Here is a 24,426-nt window from a genome sequence, read left to right as displayed (position 1 = left end):
ACTGCTCAGATTAGTCCAAGGGATCAGGGGTCAGAATTGAGGGCACTGCATGATATGTTGGCACGACAACAAGAGCAATTAAATAAACTTACTCAGAGCGTTGCCTCTTTTGGTCAAATCCACCAACAAAGTCGTCCCCCTCGTAATGCCCCTATAGTCTGTAGACGGTGCCAACAGCCAGGTCATTATGCCAGGGAATGTGACGGTGTACGTGTCCCTTCACGTTTTCACTCTCATGGCTCTCGACAGCCCTCTAGTTCCTTGCCTCATGACTCTGCGGTCTCGGAAAACTAGTTCCCACTGAATTGTTGAGCCGCAGTTCGGGTGGGGTCACTATTGGCTCAGTCACAGCACCATGTAAGGGTAGGGAAACACCAGAGCTTGTTGCATCGTGTCCTCATGTAGATGTGTGTTTGGGAGGTGTTAGGGTGCCCTGTCTAATTGACACTGGTTCCATGGTGTCAACCCTTACAGAAAGTTTCTTTAAGGATCATTTTAAGTCTGGGGGCCCTGATGGTTTACGCCCTTGTCACTGGTTGCAGCTTAAGGCAGCAAATGGGCTAAATATCCCCTACCTTGGCTACATAGAGCTTAGTGTTGAACTTTGCGGCAAAGATATCCCAAACTGCGGTGTTTTAATTGTAAAAGATCCCCCTGGCAAAGTACCTCCTACACCAGGTGTTTTGGGCATGAATGTAATTCAAAAATGCTATTATGAACTTTTTGTGCAGCACGGTGCAGGGTTGTTCACTCGGGACAACGTCCCACAAGCCCCACATGAAATCTGGCCTGCATTGCAAAAGTGCCATCAGGCAAGTTTGCAGGACTTATCAGACTGTGTGGGGAAGGTAAAAGTGCGGGGTCGTGCAGTATGTAGAGTTCCAGGTGGGGTTATGAAGCTAGTGGCTGCTACATGCACTGATCAGCTGTCACAGGCTGCACTATTTGAGCCTCCTGAGTCAGGTTTGCCTGGGGGTTTGCTTGCCTCTCCTGCTCTTGTCCGTGTGGTGCGAGGCACAGCCTACATACCGGTTGTTAATGTGGGCTCTACAGACATAGTGCTTTACCCACGTACTGTAATTGGTACTCTGCAGCATGTTAACGTTATCAGTCTGCCTGCTGGTGTTACAGAAGAGCCCTCATATACAGCTAAGGTGTCCTCTCAGGTTGTAGTCTCTGTGCAGGACCAAATTGAGGCCATTGACCTTTCCCAACTGCCCAGTACACATCAGGGTCAGGTGAGGACCCTTCTTAGGGATTATTCATCTGTCTTTGCAGAAAATGATGGTGACTTGGGGTGTACAAATATAATTAGTCATGACATACCCCTTATTGATGAGACTCCCGTAAAGCAGCGTTACAGGCGTATACCACCATCAGACTATGAAGCGGTAAAGAATCACATCAATCAGCTGCTTAGTGCTAATGTGATCAGAGAGAGCTGCAGCCCATATGCATCACCCATTGTGTTGGTCAAAAAGAAGGATGGGAGCCTGAGAATGTGTGTGGACTATCGGCAGCTTAACAGTAAAACCCGTAAAGACGCCTTTCCATTACCACGCATCGAGGAGTCTTTAGATGCACTTACCGGCGCTCGCTGGTTCTCTACATTGGACCTGGCAAGTGGTTACAACCAGGTACCTGTTACAGAGGCCGATCGTCATAAAACGGCATTCTGCACGCCATTTGGTCTATTTGAGTGGAATAGAATGCCCTTTGGCCTTTGTAATGCGCCCAGTACGTTTCAGAGACTTATGCAGCGCATTTTCTCTGACAAACAGAATCAGTCATTACTTCTGTATCTTGATGACATAGTTGTGTTTTCTTCTACTGTGGAACAGCATTTGGAGCGTTTGGGGATGGTGCTTGGACGCCTGAAGAAAGAGGGTCTCAAGGCAAAGCTGACAAAGTGCTCCTTTCTTCAGCCGGAAGTTAAATACCTGGGCCATGTCATTTCTAATAAAGGCGTTGCAACTGATCCATCTAAAATTGAGGCAGTGGTTAACTGGCAGCGCCCCACCACATCCACCGAGCTAAGGTCCTTCCTTGGGTTCGCCAGTTACTATCGACGGTTCGTTGCAGGCTTTGCTAAGTTGGCTGCGCCCCTTCACCAACTAGTGGGACAGCTAAGCGGTCCAAGAGCAAAGAAGCGGCCAAGACAGGACATCACTGAGGGCTGGACTGCAGAACACCAACAGAGCTTTGAGGAACTGAAGAGAAGGCTGACTACCTCACCTGTGTTGGCCTACGCTGACTTTTCTCTGCCTTTTATCCTAGAAGTGGATGCGAGCCATGGTGGTCTGGGGGCTGTCCTCTCCCAACAACAGGATGGGGGGGTGCGTCCTATCGCCTATGCCAGCCGAGGATTAAGGCCGACTGAACGTAATATGGATAACTACAGCTCCATGAAACTTGAATTTTTAGCCCTTAAATGGGCAATGACTGAGAAATTCAGAGAATACTTGTTGGGCCATAAATGCCTTGTATTCACTGACAACAATCCCCTCAGTTATCTCAGTACTGCCAAGCTGGGGGCCACTGAACACAGATGGGCTGCACAACTTGCCTCCTTTGACTTTAAGATCCAGTACCGGTCCGGGCGTACGAACAGGAATGCAGATGCCCTTTCCAGAAAACATCCATCTACTGGAGAACAGGTTGGTGCTCTCGTTCCAGGGAGCAGTCTGCCTGAATCTCTGCAACTGATGATGGAGAGACAGGATGCTACTCAAGCTGCCATCACCGTCCTTCCTGAACGCACCACAAAGGATATGCAAGTATTACAACATGCTGACCCAGTCTTGCAGGAACTTTGGAGCTTCTGGGCTCGCAGGAAACAACCTGACCGCACAGAGCGAAGGGACTTGCCGTCGCCTCTGTTGGCATTCCTGAGGCAGTGGGATCGTTTGGTGGAGAAGGATGGTGTCCTCCACCGCAAGACCTTTCGCCCTGATGGTGCTGAGGAGATGCTACAGTTGTTGCTGCCCACAGCCTTGAAGGAGGAGGTCCTGACTCGGGCGCACCAAGATCATGGACATCAAGGTGTGGACAGGACTCTCTCACTTCTGAGGACAAGATGTTACTGGCCAAAAATGTCCTCTGATGTTGTTGATTGGTGCAGGTCATGCGAGCGGTGCCAAGTGGCAAAAGATACCCTGCCTACTGCACGGACATATATGAGCCATTTGCTAGCATCACGGCCCAATGAGATCCTTGCCATGGATTTCACAGTCTAGAGCCTTCTCAAGATGGCCGAGAGAATGTGCTCATCTTAACTGATGTTTTTAGCAAGTACACCCTAGCCATACCAACCAGAGACCAACGTGCCTCTACTGTGGCCCATGTCCTGGTGACGGAGTGGTTTTCAAAATTTGGTGTGCCAGCCCGTGTTCATTCGGATCAGGGGCGTAATTTTGAAAGTTCCCTCATCCAGCAGCTCTGTCAATTTTATGGCATCAAGAAGTCCAGGACCACACCGTACCACCCTGCTGGAAATGGACAATGTGAAAGGTTTAATCGTACGCTTCATAACCTGTTGCGTACCCTTCCTACCACCAGCAAAAGGGCATGGACTGCTTATTTGCCACAAGTTGTCTTTTGTTATAACACCACACCACATCAGAGCACTGGAGAAAGTCCCTTCTTTCTGATGTTTGGCCAACAACCTAGGCTTCCTTTAGATTTTCTGCTCGGCCATGTATCAGAACCAAGTGCTGGCAGTGTTGAAAAGTGGGTTGCAGAGCATCAGACGTGCCTGAAACTGGCTTTTGAGGAAGCCAGGGAGAAGCTGAAGACTGCTGCGGATAGGAGAAAGAGAAATAATGACCAGCATGTTCAAGACTCACCTCTGCATGAAGGCCAACTTGTTCTACTTCGAAACACCAGTCACCAGGGAAGACACAAAATTCAGGATCTGTGGCGTTCCAAAGTGTACAAGGTCCTGAAAGTGTTGGGTGACACTGGAGCAGTTTACACTGTTGCTCCTAAAGATGAATTGAACAAATTAAAAGGGTCCATCGGTCTCTACTGAAACCAGTGGTTTGCAGTGATGTCCCAGCATCACCTCATGGGGAGCCACTAATGACTGATTCATCCTCTGAGGATGAAACTGATCCTGATTTGTTTTTGGAGGTAAATGTCCACCAGCCACCACTTTCTTTGCCCACCGTCCCACAAATGGTCAGAAATGACACTGTTCCTCTGTCCTCCGGGGTATCCATCATGAAGCTCCCTCAACATCTGCATCTCAAACTCCTAGTGTTGCCAGCTCAAGTAATGATCAGGGCCCTCCCAGGGTGGCGAGGAGAACTACACGCTCAACAGCAGGTCAACATTCCAATCTCCACCATCTCCCAAGACCAATGGCATTAGCGCATGGGGCTGCAAACTCTCCTGATTCACATTGCAATGCTGTTTCTGTAGTATTTAGACCTTGGTGCTAGTACTTTTAGAGGTCGTCGTCGGGGCGTCGACGCAAGTTGGGGGGGTAGACTGTAGCAGCATAAATGGTACGCTGCCACTTTAAGAGTAATTTCAGCTGCTGCATATAAGCAAGCGTTCACCTGACATGAGGTTGCTTGCGTCGTGACGTCAAATTGAAGTTGCTCCCTTTGTTTGCGCCGTTCTGGGTAAGCGTGGGTGTTTTATCATTTGTCAGCTTTAGGAATGGCTATTAATGTCAACTGGTTTGTCTGCTTAGCCTCCTTCGCTGCACCTTTAATATCGGGGTCGATCTGTCCATTCATTTCTGCTGATAGGAAGGTAAGAGCTTAGCGTGGCTAAGTAACACCCGTTTCATGTAAACAAAACCTTCACATACCATTTTTTATTACAGTTGCACTGCATCTAGGTGGTACTGAGGATCTGATTATTGGGCATTTATCAGGTCACAGGTAAACGGCTGCTGCAAGTTATAAATTTTGTTGTAGCAGTTGAATTAATTTGCTATATTTTTTTGTTAGCCACCTGATGACTCTTCGGCATTGCACCTGGATTGATGCTCGCTGCTGTTTTGCCTAACTCCAAATTGTTTTAAAAAGACCAACTTGAACTTGCCCTGCTTCTGGGAGCAGTGATGGCGCTATCGAAGGAATGAACTGCAACATTGTAGCGCCATTGTACCACTGCTTTACTTGTATTGTTTCATTTTTTTGTCTTTCTTTTAAGGACTGAGGCTTCGGTGGTGACCCCTGGTGGCGGTGTCTCGTCTTGCGTGTTTTGTTGGAGCACCTTTTCTTTCTTTGCTGTGTTTTTGTAGTGTCTAGGTGATTCCCTTTTTCTGCACTGGATGTTGCCCCTTTCCCTCACTACTTCCCCACTGGTAAGCCTCAGTTTCCTTTGCAATTTAGACGTTTTATGATAAATCTTGTTAACTGCATTCACTGTTTTAACCATTCAATTTCAGATCATTATTTTAAAAAGAGATTATAAAGACGAATAAACTTTGTAGAACTTCCTGAATCTTGTCTCATTTTCCAGCAGAACGTACTTGCGTCCTTTCATTACATTTTCCTGGAATTATTCCAGGTGGCGTTGTTGGTCATTATAACCTGTAAGAGTTTATATCTTGGGTTCATAATTAAAAATAAAGGAAATCCACCCCCCAGGTTGCCACATGATAAACCAAAGCAAAGAAGTGCAAAATTAGTTTTAGGCCTGGACTTTAACTAGGCCATGCTAACACATGAAGCTGCTTTAATCCAAGGTGTCAGTACACAGAGGATCTGGCTGCAGGGTTGGGGTTCTTTCTCCTGCTGGAAGGTGAACCTCCAGCCCAGTTTCTGACCTGCCTCCCTTCACTGCTGGAGAAAAGAGATCCCAACGCATGATGCTGCCACCACCGTGTTTCACCATGCTCCAGACACAAACACATAAGACTTTCATTCAACTATGGCTTTTCTCCCAGCTTCAGGTTCTTCAGTCCTTATTTTCTGCTGACTCTTCTCTACTGATGCAGACTTTTCTCCTGACTGGCAATAAGATAGTAAAATCATGTCTCCACACTTTTCAGATTTGATTTTTTTACTTTTTTTTGTAAAATGATTAGAGAGGCTCTGATCCAATATTAATATTTATATCGGTATTTAAACAGATTGAATCTGGGTATCGTGACAATGTGTCTGATCCATGCGGGCTGTATCTGTATCAGATCTTTATGAGCCGATACCAAATCACAGATATCAGTATCGATATCGGAAGTGAAAACAGTGGATCTGTGCATCCCTGCATATAATGTTTTTTTTTTAAATCCGTGTGTGTGTGTGCGGTTGCCGTGGGAGCAATGTGAAGGAGTGTAATCAGTGTTTTTGCAGGGAGCTGTAAATGTGCCCTGTGTTTTTCCAACCTATTCAACAAATGAACTGTGAAGGCTTGAAGTTAAATGAGCTGTCAGTCTTTATCTGCTCTCAGAGCTGCACAGCTTTGAATTACAGTCAGATGCTGAAGATCTGCAACATTTCCCAGCTCTCTGTGCCACTGCGGCCACTGCCTGCTGCTGTTTAAAGGTTCTCCTCAGTCTATGCAATATAAGAATGCAAAATTAGCAGCAAAGTGTTGTTGGGCACGTCTCCCACACATGCATTAACCCAGAGCTAATGAAGCAGTCGTGTTGTTCTTAAAAGCTGAGAAGTGAGGGGGCGAGTTGAGCCAACGCTGACAGAGCTGGGAGTGAGGGATGGGGGAGAGGTGAGGAATGAGGAGGAGGGTGTGGGTCCATGACGGTACCAGCCGCAGCGCTGATAAACATCCACCTGGCTGAGGAGTTTGGCATGCCGGGTGGAGGGAGGATCTGCAGGGTGAAGGTCTGCAGCGCTGCAAAGAGATTTCCACATAGCAGCGGTTCCTCCCTACAGGACAGGCTGACTGGAGAGAACTCACAGAAAGCACAGAGTCAGGTTGGATGTTGGCTCATCTAATGGGCTCAGAGTCATTTGTTTACATTCCAGCTGATTGAAGCTTTTAGAACAGGGAATAAATCCTCCAACAGAGAGTCAGACTTTGCCTGTTTTGGCTGATTTTAGCAGCTTAAAGGACAGACTGAAGCGTTCCACGTGATCGCTCTTATATTAGCAGACAAAAGTACTTTCATAAGAAGCAAGGAGATGGAGGAAGGAGTTTGTCTTGTAACATGTGGGTTGCAGGTTCGAACCCCAGTCTGTCTCTGTGGTTGTGTCTTTCACAACACCGCCTTGCTTTCTGGTGTTGGTCAGAGGGCCGACAGGTGGCGCCGCTGTCCGTCTGCCTCAGAGCAGCTGTGGCTGGTAGCTTACCAACAATCACAACTAAATGTTGTGAGAAGTGCTTTGGAGTCCTCTGGACTTGATAAAAATAAAGTACCAGGGTTAAAACAGTTTGGGGCTTTTCATCATAGTTCAGTTTTATTTTGTTGATACTTTTTCCAGTTCAGTTCGATTTAATGAGTTCTTACAATGGGTTTGGTCGGTTTATTAGGTATTACTAGTTAAATATTGTCATTTAGTTTTTATTACTTATAATAGTAGTTTGAGTTTTAGTTGTATTCATGCTTTGTGTTTACATTGAATACTCAACACAAGATACTATTTTTAAAAAATCTATTAAAGTTTTGTCCCAACTTTTACTGCCATTTTGCAGACTAGCAATATTACTGCCAGGAGAAGTGCTTTGTAAACTGCCTGTGTGGAAAAAAAAAATCAATTTCACATCAGTTTGATCGCCTAACAAAGAGATTCATAAACAAAAAAACAAAAACTATTAAGCCTCTAATTTCAGTTTTTTCCTATTAATCACCATTTTTATTTATTTCAGACACCATAATCTTTTTCTCTATTTCAGTTCTCGTGGTTTTATTCGTGCTTGTTAATACTGACAGATACAGATGCTTTTTCTACAGCTGTAGAAACCTGCAGTTGCGGCACCAAGCTGTATGAGTCCAGTTATTTTTAATCAAGCATGAGACCCAGTTTGTCGTAACATAACTTGGTTTAGTGATGAGGAAAAACCAGCAGCTAATCTCCTTATTGTGCCGCTGCTTCTGCAGATTGAAAGATGGATGAGCTCAGAATCATCTGCAGATGTTGAGTGACCGGCAGTGTCTGATATCAAAGGAGAGGCTCTGGGCCGACACTGTCGTCTCCAGCCTGAACGCCCTTCCTTTTCTGGAGTCAGGATGTTGATAAGGTTTGTTCTGCTCCCTTCTATTGTTTCCCCTCTCTCTCCCAGTTCAGCCATTAAACAGATGCCAGTCAGAGGACCCCCCCCCCCCCACTTGTCCCCCTAACATCATGGCTGTGGTCCTTACAGGCCGTGAAGCCTGGCTGCCTGTTATCGTATAGGAAGTGGATGAGTTGTGAAGCAGCTGATGCTAAAGAAAGAGTGTGTTAACGGGGTTAGGAAGTCCTGGAGGTGCTGATAAGTGATGACATTGCTCTGTTGTCAAACTCCTCACTACTTCCCATTTATTGATGCTATGACATCACCTTCTGTTCAGCAGTGCAGCTTGGGTCTTTAAGGAAGTCGCCTCTGCCCTCCAAAGCTTCTCTTTGTCTTTCAGCTACACAACCAGCTGAAAACCCAGTCTGCGTTAAAACAGTCGCTGCTTAACTTAAATCGGACTAGAAGTTAAAACTTACAGTAAAGGTTTAATTTTCACCTGTTTAATTCGGCTTCCTGTGTTCTCTTTTTTCTGACTCCTGCTTTTATGTAGCAATGGAAAGAAGAATGTTTTTTTTTTCCAAAGTAAAAACAAGAATCTCTGGCCTCAGTTTGCCATCAGCCATGTTGATGGTCTCAGATGAGACCAAAACGTAGCATTTTGACCAAATGGACAATAAAGCAACTTAGAACTTCTGTCCAAGGGTGACAGAAGTTCACCATAGGAATTGATTCTAAAAAAGACTCAGACCTACATTAAGAGAAATTCCTGTTGTATATTCAACGGTATATTTATATACTGACATAAATGTATTGAAGTAAAGATTTATTTGCTAACTCTGCAAATAGCACCAAACACTGAAATACACCAGCAGCTTCACAAGTTTGGTCCAACATGTAAAAACAACTTTCATCTGTTCAGTCAGAGCAGTCAGGAGTAGAACAGACAAGGTCAAATAAATAATAATGAAAGTGACTAAAACAATAGACCTAATATGTAAAAATAAACTTCAACAAACCTTCTTTCAAATAGTTCAGAAAGTGCAATTAGGAATTCTAAATATAATGCAAAATAAGTAATAAAGCATGACATCACTCAGCTCTCAAAGCATAGAATTATACTGAATAGATCTGTCCATACTGATTGAGCACATTGTCACTGATACCCGATGTAGAATTTTTTTTTCAGTATTGTCACCGATACAGATATTGATATCGGATCGGAGCATCTCTAGTTTTCACTTTTTCGATTATTTAAAGGTAATGAAGTATCACCCTAAATCAACTGGTAAAAGTCATGAAAAACCAACAATTAGTTTGCCTTCCAAAACGTTTTGTCAAGCTGTTGGCTATCTGACAAAAAGATAACCAATCAGAAATAAGAAAGTGTCCATTCAATAAGTTACCCAGACAGTTTAAAGCTGTCAGCTCGTTGAAGACTCAGTCATTCAGGAGAGAGGAGGCACAGCGCTGACGTTAGAGAAGCGGAAACTGCTCATTGTCTAACCAGGAGTTTCCGTCCCACCGTTTCTGAGCTGAAGCAGAGAATGTTGAGGAAAATCTGGCTTAGTGCAGTGAAGGCGCCCAAAATGAGACAGAAGGTGTTTGTAACCAGTAATCCTTTCTACAGTAAAATATCTGTGTGAATGTTTGTGTGCAACCCTGAACAGGTTCAGTGTATTTATATTAAGGAATTTAAGTTATTAGAATTTAAAATTAAATCTGCATTCTAAACAGTTTCTTTTCTTTCTCAGCATTCTGTTGGCTCTACTTGTCATTAATATGTTCTAAAAACTATGCATGCCATTGAGGCTGGTGATTTTGGCCAGCTTAGTGTCTATTGTTCTTGCTGTTTCCCAGATGGCTCCCCTGAGTTCACACTGTACAAAGCTACTTCATCACCGGCAGTTGTTTATATGCAGATGATACACAACTTTATATTTCAGTGTCACACACAGCTGGCTAACTGTTGCTAGGTGTGTTGGTGAAACTGGAGGTAGAAATCAGTCATTTTGTGACCCTGCATGGATCATCAGGTGTAGATGAAAAGATGTTTTGTCTAAATTCAGACCCAGATGAACCTGTGAGGTCTGAAGTGGTCTTTGGGGTTAACTTAGGATAACACAGTTATAACTGTTACACATAAACAGGTCTGGACCTTTGCTGTATCATTATAATGGCTAGACTGGTAAAATACCCACTGAGCTAAGAGAGGTTTGACCCGATAGCTCAACTTTCTTAGTTTTATGCTTAGTTTTCTCACAAACCAGCCTTCTAATCTAGCTGAAACTTCTAATAAATGCTAAAAACTCATTGTAAAACTTTTACTTCTGGATGATATACTTTACAATACAAAATCTAGATCTTGATGATGAATGATTTAGAATTTTTCTTTACCTATATTTTCAGCTAAAGCTAAACAGTCTGGCAGCAGACTGTAATGCGCGGGACATTAAAGCTCCATTTTCCCATCTACACATTCAAACACAAATACAGAGTTTTCTTCATCGTTTTTTCTTCTGCTTGTCTTTAGTCATATGAAACAGTCCAAAAGGCATAAAAATATATCTGCACCCAAACCTCATTTTTGCCAGAATAAAGAGATGCAAAGTAAAAAGAAGAAAATAAAGTGTAAGTATACTTCAGTTATCAGTGGGTCAAGGCTGCAGTGAGACTAAAGCAGCAACAGGATAATGCATACCACACTCTCCTCCTTACATCACTGAACTGTCTCCATGTTTGTAAACGAGATAAATTTCACTGTTCTAAAAGGTACACAATAGTTATGAGCCTAAATACATCTGAGTTACAGGAATTAACCAGCTGAAACCAGAAGTTTATACTGTTTAAAAAGACACTTGTGACTATTTTTCACACAATCTAACATGAAATCAGAACAAACTTTTCTCATCTTACGTCAGTGAGGATTAGAGGATTAACAAAAAATATCTCTATTTGCTAAATGTCAGAATATTGAGAGAGAGAATTTTCTGGTTTCATTCGTAGCAGTCTCCTCTCCACCAGGCAGCTTGTTATCCTGACTCTGTTTTCATTTCAAACTTTCTGAGAAGGAGAGGTCACCTATTTAAGGGAACCGTTATCACCTCCATGTGATAACCACGTTAAGCAAACATTCACAGATGTGTGCTCTCATTGCCGGCTTCCTTCTCTCACAGGAAAGTGCTGACCACCTTCAGGCAGAATGTTGCTTCGGCTCCCTCCATGTTGGGAAAATAAAAGCCTCCTCTCTGAATTCAGCTGCAGCAGCAGAGATCGAGTGGCAGGTGCATAATTAAAGAAAAGCTCTTCGTTCGCCTTTCAGGCGGGAGAGAGCGGGCGGTGTGTGTGTGGGGGGTGTGAATCATTATTCAAGATCTTTGGTCTTGGCATGTGTGTGTCTGTGTTTTCAGAGGGAGGAGCCATGGTGGGATGATGTTGTCTGGATCCTACTTAACTATGTGGTCTGATCAAAGAGCAAAAAAACAACACAAAAAATCAGAACTAGATTAATTGTTTGTACTTAATTTTTTTACTTTTTCTGCAGTTAAAGCTGTGATTCCTCACTTTCCTGATATATGAGGATACCAGACATTTCCCTACATTTCAGAAACAGAAATTTTCTTTTTCTTTTTTTTTTTTTCTTTTTACTTTTGCAGACACAATCCTGGATGAATTATTGACATTTTAAAGGATGAATAACACAAAGTAGTGTGTAATTGTGCAAACAAGGAAAGAAAATCTGTAAAAATTTGACATGTATTTAACACCTAAAATCCAGAGCAAAAAACTGACTTCAGCCGTAAATAATCCACCTGTGTGTTATTTAATCTCAGGAGATGTTGAACAAGCAGCATCATGAAGCTTAAAGCAGGACTAGCTTCTGAAATAACATCCCACATGGGCCCAATATGAACCCACACAGACATGGAGGTTCAGCTGAACTAATGCTCTCAGCAAGGAGAGCATTAATGAGAAGCAACTGGTTAACTCTGGAGGAGCTGCAGAGATCCACAGCTCAGGTTTTTACAGTTTTCCACAAGCCATTAGCCACACAGACGACCCATCATGTTGCCCTAGAAAACGAACACTGCACATCACCATGAGCTCACTATGCGCATAGCAGTGGAAATGTCACAGCGTTTCCTCATCAGAGACAGAGCTGCTGATGGTTCATGGGAAGTTGTTGGAGATAAATACACACCCATCCTGGAGGAAAACCTGCTGGAGGCTGCAGACTGAAGACTGGGACTGCGGCTCAGCCACCAGCAGGACAACAGCCCAACACTTACAGCCAGAGACAATAGAATCATTTCAATCACAGCATATTCATGAAGGTTTAGTCCTAAATCCAGTAGCGAATCCATGTGAATATTTGAAAACTAGGACGCTAATAGCGTGACGCTAATAGAGACAAACCATTAGAGAGGGAGGCTGAACACAAACACACTCCACACTTCAGGTTGTTATTTATTTTTAAAAAAAGAATATTATGGCTTAATAAGGCAAGGCTCAAGCACTAATAATTTAGTACTGAACTCTCCACACTGGAACTGGAAGATATTTTAAACATCCAACAACTCAACAACCAAAAACAATAAATAAATGAATTATGATGTCTCTTGCTTCAAAAAATATGTATAATCAGAATGGAAATCACTGAGCGAGCTCATTTTACTTTATCATGAGATTAATTCATTAATTGATTAACTAATTAATTGCTTATTGCAACAGGTTAAGTAGTGGTTGTTATGTGACGAAAAGGGGAAAAGCTTAGAGGCTGTGAATAGTTTTGCAAAGTTTATATTTTATCAATAATGAATAAAACAACTGAACCTCTATACTGCACCACAATTATCACAACTTGTTAGCACTGCTCTCACTCCTCCACCCACAGCCTCTCAGATGAACCCACCCAGCAGCACACGCTCACATATTTTAAGTGAATTCCTCCAAAACTTTTCACTTTCTGTAAAAGTTTCTGAAATGTGACGGTAGGAATCCAAGTACGAATGTACAGAAAAGGGTTTTTTGATTTCATCAACTTGTACTTTATATTGTGTTTTTGTCCAATTTTAACTGGAAATCTTTTTCTGGACAACATGAGAAGTCAGAAGATTGGACTGGGGAACTCTTCCCAGCCTGTGCTGCAGCCAAACTCATCCGATGCACACCTGTTGCTGCCCAGCAGTGATGCATATCCTGCATGCTCCTTCACACCCTGACCCCTCTGGAGAGCGGGTGCTGAAACGTGAGCCGTGTAGTTGGTGTGGTTGTGTACTCACTCAGTGAAAGCAGCAGCCAGGTGACGGTCAGCGTCGCCCTCATCCTGTCTCTGAGTTCGTCTTCCTCCAGACGGATCCGTCCTTCATGCAGCACAGCTCCACTGGCCCTCACCTTGTTTTTTGGAGATGTTGCTCTGATTACAAATGCAACTGTCACGCCTATCTCCTTCAATTTGGATCTCAAGGGAAAATGATCTTGCTCAGCTTATTGTTATTTTATTTTTTTTTGTCTCTTTTGCTGCTGGACTGAAAGCAAAGAATGCTTTTGTTGCTCTCTGCACCGTCTTTGTCTCCTCTCTCTGTGCGGACTTGGGGATTTGGGGGAAGAGTATTTCTGTGGTCTCCTTGGCTGCCCCGTTGTTCTTCAGTCGCTCTCCCACAGAGGCTGCGTCCTGTATTGTGCTCCGGCCGGCCCCGCTCTCTTCCAAAGAGTTGAGCTGTTTGCAGAGCAGCAGCTCGGCCCTGCCTTCCTTATCATGAGAAAGCAGGGGCTGACCCAGAGCAGTCCAATCCCACCGCTCCTGGACTTTCTGCTGCTGCTGGGACACTTTGAATAACAAAGGAAACCAGGAGACAATGTGTTCCCCTCGGTTTGGATTCAGTTCTAAAATGGTCAGTTCCTCCAGGGCGTGGGGTGAAGTCACATCAGCACTGATGTGGTCCGATCTGCCAGCGGATTCGAGCCACCCGAGTTAAGTGTCGAAAGCTGCATCAGTGCAGCTTTCGACACTGTTGACCACGACATTTTACTGAATCGACTGGAGAGTTGGGTCGGACTCTCCGGTCCAGTGCTCAACTGGTTTGAATCTTACATAAAGAACAGGGATTTCTTTGTTTCAATCGGAAACTTCTCATCAGAGAGGTCAATGGTCACATGTGGGGTACCCCAAGGTTCAATCCTAGGACCCTTTCTTTTCAATATTTATATTCTCCCACTGGCAAAGATTATAACAGGACATAGGATTAGCTACCACAATTATGCGGATGATACACAGCTCTACATCACGATGTCACCAGGTGACTCTGAACCTATCCAATCACTGAATAGATGCTTAGAACAGATAAATGTGTGGATGTGCCAAAACTTTCTCCAGCTAAACAGAAACAAAACTGAAGTTATTATCTTTGGACCTAAAGATGAGCGAACCAGAGTCAATGCACAGCTTCAGTTATTACAACTAAAAACCAGCGCTCAGGCCCGAAACCTGGGAGTAGTGATGGACTCTGACCTGAACCTTCAGAACCACATTAAGACAGTCACAAAGTCGGCCTTCTATCACCTGAAGAACATCTCCAGGGTTAGAGGACTGATGTCTCAGCACGATCTAGAGAAGCTCATCCATGCGTTTATCTTTAGCCGCATTGATTACTGCAACAGCGTCTTCACAGGTCTGACTAATAAATCAATCAAACAGCTGCAGCTGATCCAGAACGCTGCTGCTCGGGTTCTCACTAAAACCAGGAAGATAAAGCACATAACACCAGTTTTAAAGTCCCTACACTGGCTCCCTGTAGCTCAGAGAATAGACTTTAAAATACTGATGTTAGTTTATAAATCACTGAACAGTTTAGCACCACAATACATTAAAAATCTGTTGTTGCTGTACCAACCACTTAGACCCATCAGATCTTCTGGTTCTGGTTCTGCTCTGCATCCCCAGAACCAGAACCAAACGAGGAGAAGCAGCATTCAGTTTCTATGCACCACAGATTTGGAACAAACTTCCAGAAAACTGTAAAACAGCTGAAACACTGAGTGCCTTTAAATCTCAACTTAAAACCCACCTGTTTAGAGTTGCTTATGGCTAAATTAGGGTTAGAGTGCGGGTTTTGATGTCTTCCATGTTTTTATGTCTTTAATGTTTTTAATTTCTTCTTCTTTCTTTTCGACGTTTTAATGATGTAATGTTTTTTGTTTTTATTTTTATATTTTTTTATTTTATTTTTTTAAATCTCTTTCTCACTGATTATTTCTGTTTTTATTTTAATTATGTAAAGCACTTTGAAATGCCTTACTGCTGAAATGTGCTATACAAATAAAATTTGATTGATTGACTGATTGATTAAAAAAATCAAAATTAGGAGCGCATTTCTGCTAAAAAAAAAATAGCAGAAATATTCTAGGAAAAACAAGGAAAAATCCAAAATTGAAAAGTCCCAAATTTACTAGAAAAAATAAGACAATTTTGCAATTAATCTCTTACATTTTCAAGAAAAAAATAAAAACAAAACATGGACATTTCAAGAGTTAAACATTTTTGACTCCTCTGAAGGCTTGCATGTATTGACAAGTCTTCTTAGAGAAACAGTGTAACTTCCTATCTCATAATTATGATTCAGAATCTGAATATAATCAATCAAAATTATTTTCATAATTATAAGTTTAAAACCTGCATTGATAACTTCCTGTTGGGCTTTGAATTGTTATTTATTGGCAGAAATGGACTTCCATAGTATAGTTATGAAAAATAAGAAAAAAAGCAAAACATTTTATATTATTTTACACTATGAAATTATGCTACTTGTTTGTCTGTCACATAAAATTTCATAAAGTACAACTTGAGGTTGTAGTGGGACAGAATGTGGAAAGGTTTAAGTTCTATGAAAGCTATAATGAGTTTCATTGGTCCATATTCACATATGAAATGCTTCATTTCCAAAGAAAACAGCAAAACTTTAGAAAAAGAAAGATATGGAAAAAAAACATAATGGTCAAATTAAAATTAATGGAATCATCCTTTAAATTTGTCCTCTAACTGTCCCTCAGCACCGGCCTGGAATATGACACAGTGACTCATCTATAGCTGAGATACTTGACAGAAATTACCTGCTTATTTTGTTAACCCAGTCAGTTATGCAAAACCTAAAATTTTGTTTTTCAGTGATGTTAGAGGAAACTCTTCAAGTAAAGGACAAAAAGAAAATGTGTGAAGACTAAAATCTTTCTGAATGTATCTTTAAGAGACAGAGCAACATCTGGTTCAGACCAAACATTAACGTGTTTTGAGCTAACAGTCCATGAAGCTTTAGAAAGACAAATACGTTTTCAGAGATCAGCAGGCAGAATGTCTGAAAGTGTTTTCATTTGGTCGGAAGTTAGAAGTTGCGTTTTGGAACGGTGTCACATCAGGACAGTCTGTCAGTGTGATCTAAACTGAGGAGATTCACATGTTTTATCTACAGATGGATTTTAAAAGGTGAGCCTTTTATCCAGCAACAACAGCAACGTGACTTCTTACAGAAATGTTCTTGTTGGTCCAACTGACTCCATGTTTGACTTCAGATGAAATTCATCTAAAGTTCTGCTCTGCAGGAACCTCTGAGTTCATTTGGCTGCTTATATCCACGGCAACGAATATTCCCAACTGTTCCAGGAATTGCTTCCACTGCCCTTTTCTTTTTGCAGAGTTTCCATTCATGTGGCTCCAAATCTCTGACTGACAGGAAATAACTGGCCCTCCTCCAGATCCTTTTCTTAATGCTAAGCACATAAGCTAAACACTTTCAGTGTTAGAACACTGTGTTAGCATGTAACTGCTAACTGCTTCAGGGGATGTCATTTAAGCTCCACTGGCCTTCTATGGGACGTCTGGACGAAGGCAGAGAGATGAGATAAGCATCAGGGTGTGGGAGACTCCGTGGGGTTTCCTGCCTTTGGAACTGTGACGAGTTGTTCAAAAGTTTTTGAGATGAAGCTTCAAAGACGCGTTTGAAGTCAGGAGTCATGCTTGGGTGGCAGATCTGGAAGTGACTGTTAGATTAAAGTCTGAATGTCTGCATTCATAGAAGATCCTATCATCCAAGAAACACTTGGTGATTATTGGTGGATTGGATGTAATGCATATCAGTGTTTATATTACTGTATCTCAGTGTGACTTAATTCACAAAAAGCATTTCTCGCTCAACATCCAGGTCGTTTAATTCACTATGTGTATGTAATTGCATGCTAACACACAGGCAATATCCAATCACATGGCAGCGACTTGAAGTATTTAGACATCCAGATGCTATGTGTATATAGGCCGTCTTTTTGCTCCTATATGTTATCCTATATGTGATGTAGACTACATCACATATAGGATAACATGTATTAGCAACGTTAGCTGAGCTTAGCAGATGTTTGACCCTCCACCGCTGCCATGTGACTGGCCCAGTGGAGCTCAGCCGGGCCCCAGGAGTCCGGGGCCCACAGGGTCTGCTGTGGTTAGCAGTGCCGCGTTCTGCATCAAAGACAAAATGACAGACAGAAACTGGAGAAGGGGAAGGATGTGTCACTGAGTTAACAGGAAGTTGAGATGTTTGAGGACAGCAGGATGCTCTCCATTCCCTTTGATGGTCACTGTAGAGATGTACAGACTGAAGACGAGCGGCTGCTAAACACCATCAGCAAAACTACACAAAGAAAGAAGTAAAGGAAGGAAAACTATTTATAGATATATTCACCTATTAAAATAGAAAAATCTAATTGCTTCACAATAGATCAACAAAAACTAGTTTACACACCAGAACTCCCAAAATGTTATTCTCTTCTCCAATTAGGTAGTTTTCCAAGTTAGCATCTGGTGTTTGTATATTTTTGAATTGCTTAGTGAATAATAAATAATTACGTTTCTTGTGTGCCTTTTCATTAAGTTGCAGTTCAACCTTCATAAAAACAGAGACGGCTTTGCTTTAATGATGATTTTAAAGCTCAAGATAAAAATATTTAAAACATTTCTTTCTCTGTTCAGGGGAAGAATAACTGACATTTTTAAACTTCATTCATAAGTTACTGCTGTATGTGTGGCCAACAGTATTTCCTTAAAGTTACATTTAAACCTCAGCTGTGGCTTTTTCTTAAAGGGTTAACATTCGTTTTAATGCAGGTGTTCCAGTTGTTGAAAACAAACGCACTTTTCAGATTTATATGTGAAGCATTTATTTATTTATTTATTTATTTATTTATTTATTTATTTATTTATTTATTTATTTATTTATTTATTTATTTATTATTTTAAAGTTGAATCATTTTCCTTCAGCTCCAGGTTGGTCGTGCTCATGTCTAAACATTTTGATTGTTCAATTATTTTGAGGCACAGAAAGTGTGGAAATGGAAATATCTTCCCATGCTGTGCTGTCTCTTCTGATATCAGTCCAGAGTTTTGTATGTCGGACTTTTGAAAACTTTTCAAGAAAATTATGATCCATATGATTCAACAAAAATAAACAAATAAAACATATCAAAGGACAAAGAAATACATATAAGAAAACAAGAAACAAAATCATGTGTAATAAAGCCTAAACAAATCTTTATTTCCCCCCATCCTGTAGGTGTTTTATACCAGATTTTTCACATGGGCCCATCTTCATCAGAGCAGTGATGCTTCTCTATGGTTTCAGTCTGTAAGTTCAGCATCTGTTAGCCGGCTCTGCTCCTGCACTTGTCTCTGGGCTCCATGCAGCATCCCTGAGTTTCATTAGCCTGTCACAATGAGGCAGGAATCTCAGCAATGTAGGAGCACATTCTTCCCTCTCACCCCCCTCCCCTCCTTTGACACCCCATCTCATCCCCAGTAACCTCATCAGAACCTTCTCCGTCTCCTTCACACTCTTCTCTACTCCCCAGCCCCCTCTCTCCCTTCTCTGCATGGCACATAGCGTACCCGTCTCTTCATCCCCTCCTCTTCACCAAGATTAAACCTCCCACTCCAGCGCTCCTCACTGCTTCACCCTCCAACTATCAGAGGTTGCTGACATTTTGGAAAATACATTCTAAGGAGATAAGGAACTAATCCTCCTTGTGATTTAGTGAACATTCACATTCTGGACATTTATTTCCCTTGTTAGAGACCAAAATAAAGAAAAATAAAAAAAATAAAAAACAGAAAACTGATGTGATGAAGTCACTTATATGGGTTACTAATGGAGTACCACAGGGTTAGTGCTTTGTCCAATACTATTTCTTATAAATCTGCTTCTACACTGTAAAATGATCAGCTGTTATGCTGATGATATTCTGCTGCATTTATTAATAAAACCTGGTGAATCCAATCAGTTCATGAGATTACAGGAATGTTTTCAATGCATAAAAAACCCCAGAAGACTTCAACATTTCTGCTTTCAAATTGAGACAAAACAAAGTTGTCAATGTTGGACCAGAACCCCCTGAGAAGCAAACTGCTGAATCTGGATGATGCTACATGGACTCCAGCAATGGTGCAGGAGGCCAGTATCATTTAAACATCTCACAGAGATTTCCTTTGTTTGCCTTCGCAGTGTTACAACAGCTGGCACTATTCTGTCCCAGAGCGACGCAGGAGGACCAGTCCTCTTGATTTGTTGAGGTTGTCGTTCTTCAGTATCAGGAAGCTCAATGCATCCCATAAACGTTCAGGTTCCAGATCCAGCATACTGTAGAGTTAAAAGTGAAGACCTTCAATAATTAGCTCTGTCATAATGGATCATAGCACCAGCAGCTCTGGAGCAAACTGTGGCGTTCAGCTATCAGCTCCCAGTTTTAGTCCATGACAGACTCTCTGCCTGCTTTAAAGACAAGACTGAAACATAATGAAGCCTGTAGTCAGACTGGCTGAGGTTATCCTCAGCTATTTCTGTGGTCATGCTGCTATCGGTTTAGACAAACTATTCTTTCTCCTACTACTCTAGAACTAAGTGTGATCTGCAGTCATTCTGCCTTTAACTTTATGATCTCTCCTCTGTCTTCTCAAACCACAGCCGCTCACTCCAGCTGTGTTCATCTGGATGTTTCTTCTTGTTATCTGGGAGTCATTGCTCTCCACTGTCACTATGTTCATTCTCAGTATAAGAGAATGGTACAGAGGTACCAACGTGATGCAACTAACTGTGTACATCTTTGCTCAAGAGGAGATGAGTGGATGCAGTTTGCTGGGTTTCTTTAGGATACTTGCTCAAATTAGCAAAATTAACTCCACTTGACTGCATCATATTAGAAGCTATATGACTCAACTGATACAGAGACATTCTGTAGATAAATGACCTGGTCAGGTGTCTTAATGTGACATAACTAGATAAATTGAATAAACTGAAGACCTGTTGATCTCATCAACAGGTCTTCTCTCAACTCGAACCACTCGAACCACCACCATGTTCCATCAGAAGAAAAATCATCAATTAGTTTCCTTCAGTTTATAAATCATGTTTATTGATATTGATATTATTGTTATAATTTTAGGCAGTAGCATCAGAATGAAGTATTTTCTCAAAATCAGTTCAGGTAAAAGCATCATCACGAGTTAGAACGGCCCACTCAAAGGCCAAACCTAAATCCAACTGTGACTTGAAAACTGCTGTTTCTAGACATTCTCACAGACTCGCAGGGACCAAATAAAAATCTACACACCACACTTTTCAGATTTTTGTTTTTTTTAGTTTAGTTTTGAAGGCCATGTATCGTCGTCCTACTTGATGCAGCTTAAACACATAAAACCCAATGAAATGTAATGAGATTTTTTTCAGATGGTGAAACAGCCCAAAGGTTGTGACTGTTTGCCAGGTTTTCCGTATCCCATCAGTGAACTCGGGTTGTTTACAGTTTTTTTTCATTTCGTTCGGCTCTGACTTGTGAACTGCTCATCTTTCATCGGCGGGAGCTTCTCTTGTTTTTGCCTCTCTGTTCTGCATCACGTGTCCCGTGTGGGAGATGCCATGACATGAGAGTAAAGATATGACATGACACAGAACACTCCTCACCTTGTTATCAGCAGCCTGGTACCAGGCGGAGCTGCAGCCTGAACCAGGCATGCACACGTCACTCCATCGAACTTTAAGGGGGCTGGGTCGGATCCATCCACATGATGTTTTCAGGATTCCTCCATGGACCCTCACAGAGTCAGAGACTGAAGGAAGGAAGGAGGCGACGTAGGATATGTCAAGAAAAGAGTGAGAGGATGAGGGACGGTGTGAGTGTGTGTGTGTGGAAGAGACATTCCCCAGACATGAGGAATGACAGGAAGGTATCAGTCCATGGAGGTCCAGAGTGACAGCAGAGGTCAGGCTGGCTGACAGAGAGGATCCATCGCCGTCTGACACGGCGGACTGTAAACCTCCACCAGTACGTTTCTGCCTTCAGTGGAAAGAAAACCTACAAGGGGCCGACTCACACACTGCTAAAGACTCATACACACACACAAAATATTAAAATTGCATATGTATACTATTAAAATGTCCCACACACATACAATTTTTCTCTCACACACACAGACACAAAATACTAAAATTTCACATACACACTATTAAAATATTGCAAGCACATGCATTTTTTTTCTCTCTCTCAAACACACTCCGGAGCATTTGGTGAGGAATGAGGATTTCAACCTCACACACTGATGACTTCAGTCAGTGACCTCTGCCCAAACACAGATCAAATGACCACTTTGTAGAGTGATGACCAGGAAGTTCTGTAATGGCTTTTACAAGACAGATGGTCCAGATAAGTTTTCTATTTCTTCTGCATTTACCTTGTTAACAACAAATGATCATTATAGAAATATAACCCCATTCAATGGCCCAGCATGGGAGAGAGTACTTTCTGATGAAGGTTTTGGACAGAAAGTGCTGGGTAATTGCAATTAGTAGATTTTTTTTTCAACATAATTGACTCAAATCAATTTAAAATAACGATGGGACTCATTTAAACATTTAATTGAGATAAATAATTAATAGCATTTTAATTGAAAACCGGGGCTGCACAGTGTACCGGGGCTGCACAACGGTACAATTTTAGAAGAAATCTTGAAACTTTGTGGCCACAAGTGTTAATTTCTTCTTTTATCTACGACACCAAATCTCCATCAAAAAGGCCTGATTGGTTCACCTCAGGGGCTGCACAGTGGCGCAGTTGGTAGAGCTGTTGCCTTGCAGCAAGAAGGTTCTGGGTTCGATTCCCGGCCCCGGTCTTTCTGCATGGAGTCTCCATGTTCTCCCTGTGCATGTGTGGGTTCTCTCCGGGTACTCCGGTTTCCTCCCACAGTCCAAAAACATCACTGCCAGGTTAATTGGCCTCTCCAAATTGTCCCTAGGTGTGAGTGTGTGTGTGCATGGTTGTGTGTCCTGTGTGTCTCTGTGTCGCCCTGTGACAGACTGGCGACCTGTACAGGTGACCCCGCCTCTCGCCCGGAACGTTAGCTGGAGATGGGCACCAGCAACCCTCCTGACCCCACTGAGGGACAAGGGTGTAAAGAAAATGGATGGATAATTGAAAACCTTAAATTGATATGTACAATTCAAAAAAACCCTTTTGTTGCTAAATTGTAGAATTGATAGACATGAGTTTAACAACAAAGCCCTTGGTTGTTTTTAGTCTGTTTTTCAGGTTTTTCAGTCATCAGATTGGAGCAAAGTGTTATTCATCTTTCCAGAGTTTCAGGAACTCCTGATCATTCATGGAACTTCTTCATAAAGGAGGACTGTAGTCACTCACATTAGCATTGTCTGCTGCTACATGGTTAGCATTAAGATGCTATTTTAAGCTGGATTAGCTTCACTGCTTTTAGAACAATTTCAACACAACAGTGTTTTTGTTTTTTCCCATAAGATCAGTTTTTGGAGCAAAAATGAACCCAAGTGGCCAAGAGAAGCAGCTTTGTTATCCATCGCTGTTATTTGCCAATATTGTTTGTGTGTCAGATTTACAGGTGTACCAGAAACATGCAAATGCATAAATCCACTCTGAAAATGCAATTATATGCATTAAAAAATTTTAACAAGTTAAAATCAATAGAATGAGTTATTCAAATTTGATTTGTTAAAGTTCCAACCCTCGTCTAAAGCCCATATTGTCTAATGACTATGACTGCAGTAGATATTACTGCAGTCATAGTAATGTGAATGTAGTAATGTGCAGTCACAGGGTAATAAGTCAGATGACTTAGAACATTGCATTAATAACTCAGAAATAGTCCAAATAGTTTGGATCTATTTTCTCTTTCTTATTTAAAGTTTCTATTTATATCCCCGGTTTGTTGTGCATTTCTAAAAAAAAAAAAAGATATAAAACTTCTGATATTTCACAACAAGATATTAAGACACATGGAAAAACCTCAAGAAAACCTTATATAATAGCAGAAAGTACAATGACCACCATAAGAAAGGCTTGCAGTATTTGTAGACCGGCCGCGCTTAACGTCAGCTGGTAACTATAGGTTCTCGGACAACAAGGAGGGAGACAGTAACACAGCACCAAGGGAGGAGAGGGAGGTCAATTAGTTAGGTTTTTGTTTTATTCCCCAACAAAATAAAAATGCTCCGTTTTCTTCTTGTAAAAATCACAATAAAAAATGTACTAAAAGGTTCCGATCAGAGCCAACTAAAATTGTCCAAGAGGGTCCACGTCCACAACATCCGGTTAGGACGGCAAATCCGGCGCTCCTCATGATTCCGCCCCGCTGGCGTCCTGTTGGGACAAAAGCACCTGGCCAGGAGAGCGATCGCTAAACAGCGGAAGTCTTATCTGTCCCAGCAAGGGTCATCTGCGGATAATCAGTGGAAACGTTACTTACCGACCAGGGCAGAGTTCCCCCTCTGCCCACTGTCGGCTCTACACGTCGTTCCCACTGACTGCATCTCCGCTGTCAACTCGTTCGGGGTCGCAGTCCTCCGTCACGACCCTTCTTAGATTCTTCTTGCTTTTCTTCCTTCCCTTACTCTTTCTTCCTTCTTCTTGCTCTTTCTTCCTTCTTCTGCAACGTGAAGTCCTCTGCCTTTTAAAAAACACACTGCCAGCATCTTGCAGGTTCCAGGTACGCTACCTATGGGCACGCCCACCTCGCACAGGTGACTGGCATCAGCTATTAGTTCTCGGAGTCCACAGTGAATAAAAACATGCAGCGAAAAAACACTCAATAAAATCCACACTTAAAAAGTAAAAACAAATTTCTACTGTGTGACATATTTAGTTATGCTGCATTAACTAATTTGTACATTATTGCGGGAGAACTCAAAATCTATAGTGAGGGAACGCAAAACAAAAGAAAAACTCCCCATGTCCCATAAAGGA

General features: G+C 42.1%; 1 protein-coding gene and 1 long non-coding RNA gene across 2 annotated transcripts in view; one reads left to right on the top strand and one right to left on the bottom strand.

The window, feature by feature from the left end:
• Positions 1–13,932, bottom strand: part of podxl (podocalyxin-like) — a 32,856-nt gene extending 18,924 nt beyond the window's left edge. The window contains exon 1 of the mRNA XM_008401511.3: positions 13,413–13,932. Within this exon, the coding sequence (XP_008399733.1) occupies positions 13,413–13,455 (43 nt within the window). The 5' untranslated portion in view covers positions 13,456–13,932. The remainder of the gene's footprint in view (positions 1–13,412) is intronic.
• LOC145550182 (uncharacterized) lies at positions 4,285–5,156 on the top strand. The gene is made up of 3 exons (XR_014086070.1): positions 4,285–4,628; positions 4,700–4,761; positions 4,835–5,156. It is a non-coding gene; the product is annotated as an uncharacterized LOC145550182 (long non-coding RNA).
• Positions 13,933–24,426: the final 10,494 nt, after the last annotated feature.

This window comes from Poecilia reticulata, chromosome 23 (assembly GCF_904066995.2).
Source record: "Poecilia reticulata chromosome 23, P_reticulata-male-v2, whole genome shotgun sequence".
NCBI lineage: Eukaryota > Metazoa > Chordata > Actinopteri > Cyprinodontiformes > Poeciliidae > Poecilia > Poecilia reticulata.
The sequence above is the reverse complement of the archived record's forward strand: the minus strand, read 5'-3'. Positions and strand labels throughout refer to the sequence as shown.